Source organism: Scomber scombrus, chromosome 18 (genome assembly GCF_963691925.1).
Source record: "Scomber scombrus chromosome 18, fScoSco1.1, whole genome shotgun sequence".
Lineage (NCBI taxonomy): Eukaryota > Metazoa > Chordata > Actinopteri > Scombriformes > Scombridae > Scomber > Scomber scombrus.
In genome coordinates, this window is record NC_084987.1 from 20,835,523 (window position 1) to 20,848,321 (window position 12,799).

Consider the following 12,799-nt stretch of genomic DNA (forward strand, 5'->3'; position numbering starts at 1 on the left):
GTTATAAAAACGAGTACATCTGGTAGCACTCCACCTTTTATTACAGTACAGAATTCAAATGTTCTATTATTTCTGCCGTCCACAAACAAGAAATGTGTGAAATGCAATGTTGCATTCTCCGCAGCAGACTCACATTCATCTGTTGATGTAAAATCCATAGAGTGCTTAAGATGATGTTTCTACCGAATCTATATTTACAACTTAACTGTACATCTAGCTTAATGGTGTACCACTTCCAGGAACTTCTCTACTGTATCCCCAGGGATTTATATCGCTGGAAATCCAATTTCCTTTCCACACAATACATGTTCTTGCATGTAACATGACACAAACGCACACGCACACGCACACCCACCCACCCACCCACACACACACACACACACACACACACACACACACACACACACACACACACACACAATTCTCTCCAATGTGCTACAACCTGTAAAAGAAGTCCACTGAGAGCAGTTGAGAGGCATTGGGCGCCTCTGGAGCCAAGTGGGTATAATGCGCCATCTTCTACCCCCAGGGGTCTCGGCCCGACCAAGCCCGGACCGGTGCTCACACACACCACTGTTGATGCCAGGTCAACATCAAGTAAAGCCTGCAGGAACCTCAGGTAGCTCACTGGAAAGAGAAAGTGAGAATAAGACAGGGAGAGAGAGAGAGAGAGAGGGAGAGAGAGAGAGAGAGAGAGAGAGAGGTGAATGGCTGGAAGAGGAGGAGATGGCATGTTCAAACACAAAGGAGGGAGAGGACGATGAGAAGGCAAACAAATGTGTAGGGCAGGACCGCAGGAGGAGAAGAAGGATCATGGTAGAACACAGAGAGGAGCGAGTGATTGTACAGAGCGTGAGGTGGAAGTTTGGAATAGATGGTAAAAACAGGTAGCAGTGGGAATAGAATCTGGAGGAGAGTGAGAGTGGCAGTCAGAAGAAATTGAGGGCAATTTTTGAATTAATATGTGACAGAAATGGAGGGCAAGAAGTTAAAGATGTCAGTGCCAAGTATAGGGATTGCGTGAGGCAGTGAGAGACAGGGTTAAAGGAAGGTCAGCGAGACTGAGAGACCATAGAAGTGATGGAGATAAAGAGAGAGACCTGGCCAAAATGACTGTAAAAACTGTGAGTTCCACACTGAGAGCTGCCAGCCATTTGAACTACACTTATGCCATGTACACTGAGATTATAGCTCTCTCAGGGAGGGAGGACTCAATTAGTGGCATTGGTAGAGACAGAACACAGAGATGGGGAACGAAGGATGGATAGATAGAAAAAGAGGCTACAGAAAGACAGACGGGTGACTGAGTGAGAGGAGGAGACATGGGGGGGCAGAGGGAGGGTGCCGATACATCACAACGACCCTGACAGGCCACTTATCCAGCTGACAGACAGAGACACCGGAGCAGCAGGGATGATCTGTCTCCGGGTGGTGCAGCAGGATGTGGACCACTTAATATAATGAAAGTGTATGAAATGCATGCTGGGGTTTGGTTACCTACGCTGAGGTTACAAAGTGACGGACACTTTGCCTGTGTAAAGAGTACATGTAAAGCAAATGGAGTTGAACCTCATTTGTCTATCCTGAGATTTGTACAGTATATGGACGGTTGCTGCAGCATTCATGGTTTCCTGACCTCGTCAAAATCAACACTCTACTGACATGGATCTAGTTTTTACACACGCTCTGGTTTGTGTGTGACTGCACTGGACGGAGTGAAGCAGACTAGCACAAGATGAATGCAATGATGAAAATGAGAGGAGATGAAGAGGCAGCACAGAACAAAAAGCGAAACAAAAGAAGACACAGGACGTGGAAAAGCATCAGAAAGTCCCCCTAAGTGTTATAAAGGTTAGACATACATGCTTGCTGATGAACTGTTTTGGCATGTGCTGTCTGCAAAGGAACAGCTCTTTCACAAATCATTTTCAGAAACAATCGTGAGTTCGTTACCCAGCAAGAGATTGTCTGTGTTTCTTTTCTGAACAAGGAGTAGCTGCAGAGCTGTGTCCAAACTCCAACTGATGCTCTTATGGACCTGAAATAATGAAGAAAGGGAGAGAGGGAAAGAGTGGGAGAGGGGAGAATCACAATAATAACAAGATTGGGCCTGAAAAGCTCATTGCAAGCAAGAATGTATTATCCCTGCAGTGCGAGCAGGGAAGAAAATGCACTGTTCAATATCGCAGCCTTACATTGATTTGTATCAAATGAATCCAGCTGCTGTTTAGTATGCTGCGCCCACATCAGAATTTTTTTTTTATTGTATGTTCTGTGTCTTGCCCTTGAATGTGCCTTGATTGGGTGAAACTCTATCCTCAAGTTGTGATAAGAGCGAAGCTGGGCTGTGTGTACCTGAGCGGAGTGAACATGCTGCAAGGTGATGAGGGAGGACAGGAGTAGATGGCTGCAGCACAACAGGGCTGAAGGGGGACCAGCAGACGGAGAAAGGGATGGAGTAGAGGAGGAGGAGGAGGAAGAGGAGAGGACTTTCTGCAGCTGGTCCATCAGTCCGCTGTTGGAGAGCAGCATGGAGACAGCTGGGGAGGAGAAGGCACTATGTCATTACACTTTGATAGGCTCTGTGTGTGTGTGTGTGTGTGTGTGTGTGTGCACGCACAACAACTACACAAACTTTCACTTTGTGTGGTATCTGTAAGGACTTTAAACTTAATAACTTTGACTTAAAGTTACACACATTCAGGCATTAACACATACACACAAACAGGGCAAAATTCAAGTGATCAAACACACACGCACGCACGCACCCACATACACACGCACACACACACACAAACACAAACACACTTTCACATCACCCTCACCCTAGACATAGTGCAATGTCCATCCTTGACTTGACTTAATACACCTTAATTATGTCTACATGGAAATGAGCTTGTTGCATCAGCACAAATGAACAGAATAAGTAGAAATATTTGCATAATATTGGTAATATATACAGTATGTAGGGAGCCACCCTGGTCAAGGACTACAAAGAGTATAATTACACATTATCCATAGCTACTACAGTATAATCTGCTCTTTCGTTGAGACACTAAGTGTTTCTATTCCTTTTCTTCTTACCATCAGCTGAGACACTATGTAGCCTGAGGCTGGAGTAACTAGCATCTGTAAACTCACCACTATTGACGAAGAAGCAGATGGTGAATGAAGGTAGTGTGCAACAGAAGCAGAAAAGAAATGCTATGGGCATAAGTGGCTTTGCTCGTCAGTGGCATCCCTCCTCTCTGGCCACTGGCCGCATTTTATTAACAACACGCCGGCTCTTTGCTGACTTCTGCTGAGATTTTTCTTGGAAGCCTGTCCAGGTAAATTATTTAGCTTGTAATAAAATCAATGCTAATCACCATGCCAAATCATTTATGTCTTGAGTAAGAAGCCATGTAACATGTCTTGATTAATCCTGTTAATTAATTAATCATATATCTATTTATTCAGTTCAACAGTGGAGCTACTTCTTCTATATTTTGGTGGATTCATTCTCACTTTGCTTTACCTTTATGGTATTCAGAGGTGATATATTTTCGTTTTCTCTTGAACAAAGATAATAAAACATTTAAGAGCGTACATCAAATAGATTCCTCTTCCATCTTATATTTTATTATCTGCACAAAGAATAATAAACAGATTGCTTCCACCTTTTATGGCAATGTGGCAGTGGGTATGAATGGGGATTAGTGTGTGTGTGTGTGTGTGAAACATAGTCTGCTGACCATATAATGGTGTGGGTGTGTGTATGTTTGGGTTTCTAATCGTGGTATTGTCTGCGTGTTACAGATATTTTCTACATGTAGCAAGGTTGACAACACAATCCCCGAGAGCCCGCGTGTGCTTTTGTGCAAACGTCTGAGGAGCTCTCACGGCTGACAGCCTAACGAGTGTGTACAAGTGTCTAAGAGAATTAGCTAGTCTGTCTGTGTGTGTGTGTGTGTGTGTGTGTGTGTGTGTGTGTGTGTGTGTGTGTGTGTGTGTGTGTGTGTGTGTGTGTGTGTCGTTATGTAAAGACGTACAGCAGGTGTTGGCTTTGGTGCTTCTTGTTTATTCTGTGTCTCAATGCAACATGCTTGTAACAGTCAGTCTCCTACCTTTGTCAAATACCTGCAAGGAAGTGACAAGGTGTGTAAAAGATGCAACATAGGGATAGTGACGGACTGGGAGAACAAGGGAGGAGATAGAGAGAGAGTCACAAGAGGAAGAAAAGTGTGTCTAACCTCTGTCAGTGCAGTGTGCAGGGGACAGACTCAGGCAGCAGTACAGGTAGCTGAGGGCACGCAGCAGGCTCTCTGTGTCTGTAGACTTCAACCTTCCTGCTATATTATTCACTGACACACACACATACACACAGACACACATTGAAGTCTAATGGCTCACTTCTCCATCTTAACATTTTATCTGCAGCTCTCTAATTTGATAAACATTTCATTATTCAAGGGGAGACATTAAGACACGATGTGACAGACAGATAAAATGTAAAAACACTGCACCATTTACTGCCTGTCAGTGTCACGTCATGCCTCCCAGTGGTCGGTAAAGACTGAATTAATCTGATCTGCCGTGGAAAAATGTCGAGGATGAACAGCTGGGAAATATAACTCGGAGCACAGAATGAGGTTCCACTAATGCGGTAGGAAAAAAAAGACCAAAAACCTAACTGGTGAGTCACAGAGGGATGAAGGGTGTTGACATCAGGGCAGAAAGTAAATATTCTTTCTAATCGTCGCGGGCTTAGGAGTTACAATTTGTCAGACGTGTCGGGTAAATTTCTTAACAGAGTTTCCATCACCAGATCAGCAGCCAGTGCCTCTCTGAGTCGATGGTGATATCCAATCAAACACTTAGGAAGGATTGCGGGATGGAGGTGAGATAAAGTCAGCAGCACAGCAGACCATGTGTCGAATAAGAAGATAATGTCAAGAGATGTTATCTGGCACAGTTAGTACATGTCTGCAATGTAGCATGTTAGTGCCTGTGGGAGTGAGGAACATGCTGATAAATGTTTAAGTAGTTTACATGCATTATTGCGAAGAAATGTGTGTCTGTAACGTATCAAAGAGTTTTACTAACTCATTGTCTCTAAAGAAGAGTGCGTGTTTGATTATACAGAGTAATGTAAAGCATGTTAGGAGATGTCTGTTTGCGTCTGTGTTCTAACAGATGAGAGCCGAGGGGAAGGAGAGTGACGCTTAGTGTGACCTGTCAGCGGCGCCTTTTCACCTCACCGTGGTAGAGCAGCGTGAAATGCACCCCGTCCATCTTGCCGTAGGAGGAAGAAGAAGGCGGGTCGCTGGCCTGCATCACGCACAGCAGCTTGAGCAGCAGAGGGAGGGAGTTCACTGCAAGAGCGAGAAAAAGAAAGTAGGTAGAAGTGTAAAAAGAAGAGGCTAGAGAGACAGACAGATATATAAAGAAATAAAGACTGTGTTGTGACATTCATTTAAATGAGAGATAGAGGGAGTGATGCAGGTAGGACACTGCCAGACACTTAGCATTTCACTTCAGCTTATTATTTAGTCTGAAACTCAAGGTCCCCTAGAGTCGTTTTCAACAAATCCAAAATAAAGGACATTGTTCAAACTGACACTGTTGAAATAAAAAAAACAAGTGACTGTATCTCACAGTGACACGTGGGTGTCACAGTGATCATCAAGGAGAAAGAAGAAGAAACTACCATGCATTCACATGTTAAATAACAGTACCCTGGCTCTGGATCCGGGGAGGGTTAAGGGTGAAACAAGCTGAGAGAGAGAAAGGAGAGAGGGAGTGTGAAGAGAGATGGAAAGAGACAAAGTACTCAAACAGGAAAGAGACTGGAGGAAGATCAGGCAGAACAGTCATCTACATATCCTTTCACTGCTGTAGTGCATAACATTAAAATAACTCCCCTCGGGATGCCTCAGCATTAGGGGCTAATATAAAGTATATATTAATGCAAATTACAGTGGGCTGAACTGGAACACGTACAGGGATAAGGGTCTGTAATCCCTACAGGCCCCCAGGATGAGTTGAGAGCTTGCAGAGGCTAACCACAGCAACAGTTTTTGAATCCCCAGCTGGCACACTGGTGTTGTACCCTTCAGCTGCGCTCATTAACCTGGTCAGGTTTGCAGACATAATAACACCATCTGCCAGACACTTCTGCCTAAAGCACATTATAGCACCACATATGTTTGAGCGTGCACAGTGCGTCTGGGAATCGAACCTATAAACCTGGATGTGTTCTCATCCGACATGATCTGAACAGGGGAGCATGCGATCTCACAAAAATCGCATAAACACTAAAGGCATTTAGAGGATCCGCATATGTGGATTTATCAATGCCTTTTTGTAATATTCATATTTTCTATCATGGTTTCGTCATGTCGTCGTCTCCTTGTAAGATTTTCAATTAGCATTAAAGAATTACTTCCAATTCTATATTAATTAACTCTGTGAACTTGCATCGTGATGACATGATTATATTGTAATATTGCTTTAATTATCTGAACTGTTGTCAAATTAATGACTCAGAGAAACTAATTAACTGGATCATTTTTTTTAAAGAAGAGAAGTCTAGGGCTTTTCTTAGTGTATGCTATCTAAATACTGATATTTTACGTAGAATTTTCCTCAGATTAGTGAAATGAAATCAATACTATATGCTTAATCGATCACACAAGATAGTCATCTAGACAAACAGGTATCTCACTTTCCTCCTTCCGTACTGACAAAGGATGCTGGGAAGATTCCTTTTAACAGAGGATTAATGATTCTTCGCTTCAAACATAAATCAGAACGGACAGTCTGTGTTCTGGGAAGTGTTTGTGCATTTCAATCCAATTTAAGAATAAAACTTCTGATCACTAACTACATACAAACTAACCACAATGCAAAACTATCATATTGGTGACAGTATGTCAGAATAGGTTTAGAAGTATTTCAGGTTTGATATTTAATAAGAGTAAATTCTCTTAAATAAGAATTTTACTTTCTCTTCATGTGATCAATCCACCTTTAACGTTGTCTTTATAGGCAGTGCAATTTGAACTGTTAGAACCATTACAAAGAAATTGCAGTCTGGGAGAAAGGTCTAACAGGTATTCTTTAAAAAGATCCGGTCTGTGTGAATAATTAAACTAAGTGCTTTCCATTATGTTGCATAAGCACTTCCTGCCAAATAGACCCATTAATCCATGCACAGTGCCTTATAGATGCTTTACTGCTGTGCATACTCATTGTTATTTTTATACCATTATTTAAATTTCCAACATAATTTGTCAGTCTACTCAGATTTTTTACAGCTGTGGAGGAATTTAAAGAATTTCCATATGAATGTGAAATTATAAGCCGGGCGCACACGCACCAGCGCACATTCCAACTAACAAGTTACCAATTTCTGCAGGTTTTACACTTTCTTTGACATTTATGTTAAAAATGTGTGTAATAATTTTGTCTCAATTTGGAATATATTCTGTATTCATTGTAGTCATTATCATAGCATCACATTCAGCCATGTCATACTTTTCACCTGCCAACGATGCGCAGAAATGCCACCACCTATAACACAAACTGTAAAAAACCATCAAGCAATAAATCTTAGGACTGAATGTTGAACATTTAGTCTTTTTATTAAGTTTATTCAAGGTATTATTTGGAGGTGGATTATTCATGTTTTGCCTTGATCTCATCAAATGCTTTTGATGCACAGCGTGTGATGTAGATACTGTGTAGAGGAAGGTCTGTGCAGAGACATTTCATTAAAAAACTTTTCTTAATAAAATCAAATAACTTTTTAGTCTTTATCAAAAGAAATAGGCATCTGAGACAAAATAGCCCAGGTGTGGCTGCTGCTGCTGCTGCTGGCTGTGTACAAAGCTGATATTTAATTAACTAACTCCTTTAGTGTTTGCTGTGTGCAGAGAAAAAAAGACTGTCAGGCTTTGTTCTATTACATCTCACACTGTGTGTATGTGTATGTGTCTACAATCTGAATGAGCTTGTATCGAGCGGTGAAGAGACAATTTCATCAAAAACCTTCATTTGCTACACAAAGTTTTAATATGTATGACTGAAGACAACCGGTAAGAAAACAAAACACTGTATGCTGCATCATAAAAAGTGAACAAAAGAGAGCAAACAAACAGGGTCTGTTGTGTTTTGTACTGTATCTGCAATTTTTTCCTGTTTTCATTGTTGAATGTATTTTCAATGCTTCTGTTTGTAACGTTTGTGCTCTTCAACTATTAGCCTGCCTAGGAGCTACTGATGAAAATAAACCTTTCTGTCTAAACTGTATCTATGCTTTAATAAGATCATGTCAAATGATTATACAGTGTGTACAGTATGTTTTTGTGTGTTTAAGGGGCTCAGCAGGACTCACAGTCAAGCGCACTATGCGTTGGGGTTGTGTCATGCACACTTTTGATAATTTTGTGGCCGTGCTTGTTGGATGCACCTGTAGCGAGCTTGACTGCAGGCTGGGATCAAAAAGAACACATTATAATACATTATAGATGACCGCATTACTGTGAAACTGACAGTTTGAAGAGTTTTCCTCAGAGGTAAGTTACTGTTGTCTGGGATGTGCAAAGTTTCAAACAGAAAAGGCAAATAACGTTTATTTTAAGTTGAAATCACGTTTCTGACATGTATAATAATGATCTGTTCCATAATGCTATGAGTGAAACAAAAGTATTATTTAAAATGTGGTTTGTATTTTGCATATTGGTTTTTATTTTTTATTTTCGAATATTATTTGGCTGTTTTATCTGGTAACAAAATAGTTTAATCCTCATAAACTGTATGTAATCCTACTATTAAAGATACACATATAGTTTTAAAATAACACTTGTATTTCCAATATAACCACTATAAAACAACGAAAACAAATGTATCACAGCCACACATCTACCTGTATTGTAATTAAAATGCAGAACTAATTGAACCATTCTTGGTAACAAGATTACAGTACATGGCTGGATAGGCATTACCACACCCTCTACCTCTTACCCTGTGCAGAGTGTCCCTGTCCATGGCTAATGTTCTCCACGCTGAGCCTCTGTAATGCCTGGAGCAGGGCTGTCCTAAGATCGGTACACAAATCTGCCTCATAGTCTCTTTGACCCCGCAAGAAAACTTCCAGTACCTCAAGGGCTCGTTCTGCCAGGGAAGCCTCCCTAGTGCAAACCATGTCCTAGATTCACACAGTCAAATAGAAAGACAGATAGAAGTTTTAAGTCAGATTTATTTAAAATATCTTATGTGAAACTGACAGTACCTGCACAGTCCTAATACTAAAGGCAAATAGATACTCAATGCAGGTTAAAGAGTAACTTAACGCCACCGGAAATTCTTGCTTTTTATTACCTTCAATGGTTTAACATCACACCTTGCTGCAGTGATGTATAGGCCCAGTAACATCACTTTTGGGTGTGGTTACAGATTCAACCGTGCCTTTTCTGCCCACACCCAGTGTTCAGAAGTGAAACAGACCCTTTTAACCAGAGAGGGCAGTGAAAGACCTCTTTTCGGTCTTGTGTCAAGTTGCTCTTTAAAGGCAAATATACATATTTCACAAAGTCTTATTTCTGTTTAAGGCTTAACAAATAGTTCTATTTGCGTTTGAAACAATGCAGCACAACTTCTTAAATCCAAGTTCCTGGTTTGGTCTCTCACCAGGAGGGTCAGCATGACAGCTGGGTATTTCTCTAACAGTGTCAGTAGCTCCATGATTTCTGCATCTGGCTTCTGTTCGAGCCTCTCCTCTGCACAGCTTTCTGTTTTCTCTCCATCTTTTGTGGCTGTCTGCCAGGAATGAAATACAATTTTTTTTATTCACAATTTTAATTTGTGAGAGTTCAAAGTAGAATTAATCAGTGAAGCAAAGTCTGAGACAGAAATTAAAATACCGTCCCCTCACCGAGGTCAGCTCTGCACCTGTGTCTTCTGTTCGCTTGGTCAACCAAAGTTCCAAGACCAGGGGCCCGCATTTCTCTGCTAGCTCCTTATAGCGGCAGATGAAGTGGAGGAGTGCAGGATGGTGAATGTAGAGGGAAGAGAAGCTTTGGCAGGAGGAGAGTGCCTTGCAGATGCAGTTCAAAGAAGCCTTGAGTAGGTTGAAAAAAAAAGGTTGAAAAGCCAAAGTGCTTTCTTTGAGACAAGGATATAGACAAGTTAAACAGCTTCAGTTGGGAAGAAAATTCCCTCACAAAACAAATGTGAGACTAGTTATAAACCCTGCTGAGGCCGAGCCTTCAGTCACAGCAAGAGATTTCCTGTAATGTATTGCTTATTTTTATTCAGTCAGGTATATACCATCAAGCACCTGCTGAGAAGAAGCATAACGTTTACTTGAACTACAGAAAAGTACATTAATTTGAGAACATTTTATTTGTTCTGTGCAGCTTTGGATAAACTATTATTAATATTCTTTGCTGGTGATGATTATCTACAGCATAATATAGATCATGCAGCATTATGATAAGTCTGTGGCCTCCACATTACACCATACAGAGCTCTAACCTAAGTAAATGTGATTCTTTTCCTTTGTACACAGGAAAAACATCATTAACACCTTCATCTTGGCCCCTTATGTTGCAGTGCTTGTGTTTTGTTTTTACATTTATTGTTACAAATACAAAAGTTTGATTCTTAAAGCATCATAAGGCCAAATGGTCATTTTTCTACAAGGTATAGAGGTTCATTGAAAAGCATAAAACATAGTTTCATCCTTCCTATACTTCCTACATATACTATAACTTGATGCTGGTGATGTGAATCTAAAAAACTACTTTTGTAAGGTACAGAGTGTGTTGTATTCTCTGTTCAGTGAACTGGTCACAATTACCCCGCTGAGGCTGGTGCTCTTATCCTGTGTCACTGCCAGCAGGTAGAGGGCAGAACGGAGCACAGAGCCGGGCAAAGTACAGCTGCCCTGCTCCTGCACTGTATGCAACAGGCACAGAACCCCTGAGAACACTGTCTGGTCTGGAAGGAGCCTGGCTCACACACAAACACACACAAACAAACACACACGTGCATGATGATGACATTTATAGGACTGTATATAAACACACATACACTTGAATGTCACCCACCTAGGCAGGCACATTCAGCGTGAGGGTAAAAAAAAATGGAAAAACACACAAACAAAGTGCTTCAGAGGCATGTTGATGTCACAAACTTTCTATCTTTTTCTCTCTCGCTAAAATGCACATGCACAGTCAGAGTGTATGGCAGCGCACAGTACACACACGCCACATACGTCACACACACACACACGCACACACACTCAGCCCTCCCACGCTATGTAAATCTCTAGCCACGGCTCCCATTAATCTTGATGAGACCACACAGTGGCAGGGAGAGGCTTTCATGCCCTTCCCCAAGGGTTACATAGTCGAGGTTCCACAGAAGAATAAATTAAACTTTCCAAAGAAGCTAACGTATCTCTGAGATCATAAAATATGTACTTAAGAACACCCCCGATGGGCCACTACAGTACCACTGGAGTAAGAGGAGAGCTACAGATACATGCAAAGCCTACTGGTTTCTTGGAGCCTGTTTATATATTGATACATAACTCTGATACTCTGTGACATGTTTTCTGGGATTTTTGTCAAATCAATTAATATGATGTATCTCCGATGTTTCTCAAAGGCTGTAAGTGGTGCTTCTTCCACTGGCTAATCAAAAATAAATGTCTCTGTTTGATCATAATAACCACATCAATAATCACACTTTCTCAAAAATACTTTACTTGTTAAATATTTCTGGCAGCACCCATATATCAGACATCTCTAAAATGTTTCCAGGTTGTCAGTATTGAGGAGTTGTAATATTTCGGTCACTATCAAACCATACATATAACTTCATACACAAATAAAACTGGTTCAGTGGGGGAACCAGGTCTGGTCTTTGCATTGTTTCCCTAAGATCAGGTGTAATGTAGCGCTAAGAGCCACCAAGCAAAGGAAGAAGAGTCTTGCTCAAAGACACTTTAGCACGGTGAGTCAGTACTTCTGTATCAAACTGTGCTCGCCCCTCTTACAAAGCCACCCTGCAGTGCCAGGGATAAGTACTCTGGATATGTGCCAGCAACATGTCGTCTAGTGATGCTGAAATATTTACTGATTAATTCCATTACCATAAAAATTACCAGCTGAGAACATGAGATTTTACTGACGCTCGCTTAATTTGAACTTGAACAAAGATATCGCTTTAAATGGGCAAAACTTAAATGAGCAACATAAATGTGTGATGCAACAGTGTCAGCTATTATTACCGCTGCAATTTATTTTAAGTCTTTAACCGAGATAAGGAAAGGTTTGTGTGCTTTGATAAATTAAGTGAAGGTGTTTATTCTTGTCTTCTGTTGCTTAACACTATTCTGCACAGCCAAGTGTGACCACTGGCAAGAAAGTAAATGATTTAAGGTGCTATAAAGACAAACTCTGAGTATGTGTGTATTTGTTCCTGCCTGTGAATATAGGCCTGTTTATTACCTATTATTATGCAATGGTCCTCCATCAATATTCAGACTGTGTGCACACTGTATTACCTGTCTCCTTGCTGCAGGGCGAGGTGCAGCATTATGACCAGACAGTACTGAGTGGCCCTTGGTCCTTTATAGTCACACAGCTGGAGCCCAGGGTCCTCACCCAGCAGACAGGGCCAGTCTGACAGGCGACAGCACAGAGAGGGAAGGTTGTACAGCAGGAGATTCTCCACCTCCTCATCATCTGAGTGAAGAAAAGGGAAATAAAAACGGAAGCAAAAAGGACAGTGGTTTAATAATCAATGC

The 12,799-nt window shown here is 41.3% G+C and overlaps 1 protein-coding gene across 1 annotated transcript in view; it reads right to left on the reverse strand.

The window, feature by feature from the left end:
* LOC134000033 (meiosis inhibitor protein 1) overlaps window positions 1-12,799 on the reverse strand; it is a 58,614-nt gene that overhangs the window by 12,899 nt on the left and 32,916 nt on the right. The window contains 10 exon segments of the mRNA XM_062439341.1: window positions 443-627; window positions 1,954-2,038; window positions 2,356-2,540; window positions 4,233-4,343; window positions 5,241-5,354; window positions 9,007-9,190; window positions 9,673-9,801; window positions 9,917-10,102; window positions 10,844-10,994; window positions 12,557-12,737. Of these exon segments, the coding sequence (XP_062295325.1) occupies window positions 443-627; window positions 1,954-2,038; window positions 2,356-2,540; window positions 4,233-4,343; window positions 5,241-5,354; window positions 9,007-9,190; window positions 9,673-9,801; window positions 9,917-10,102; window positions 10,844-10,994; window positions 12,557-12,737 (1,511 nt within the window).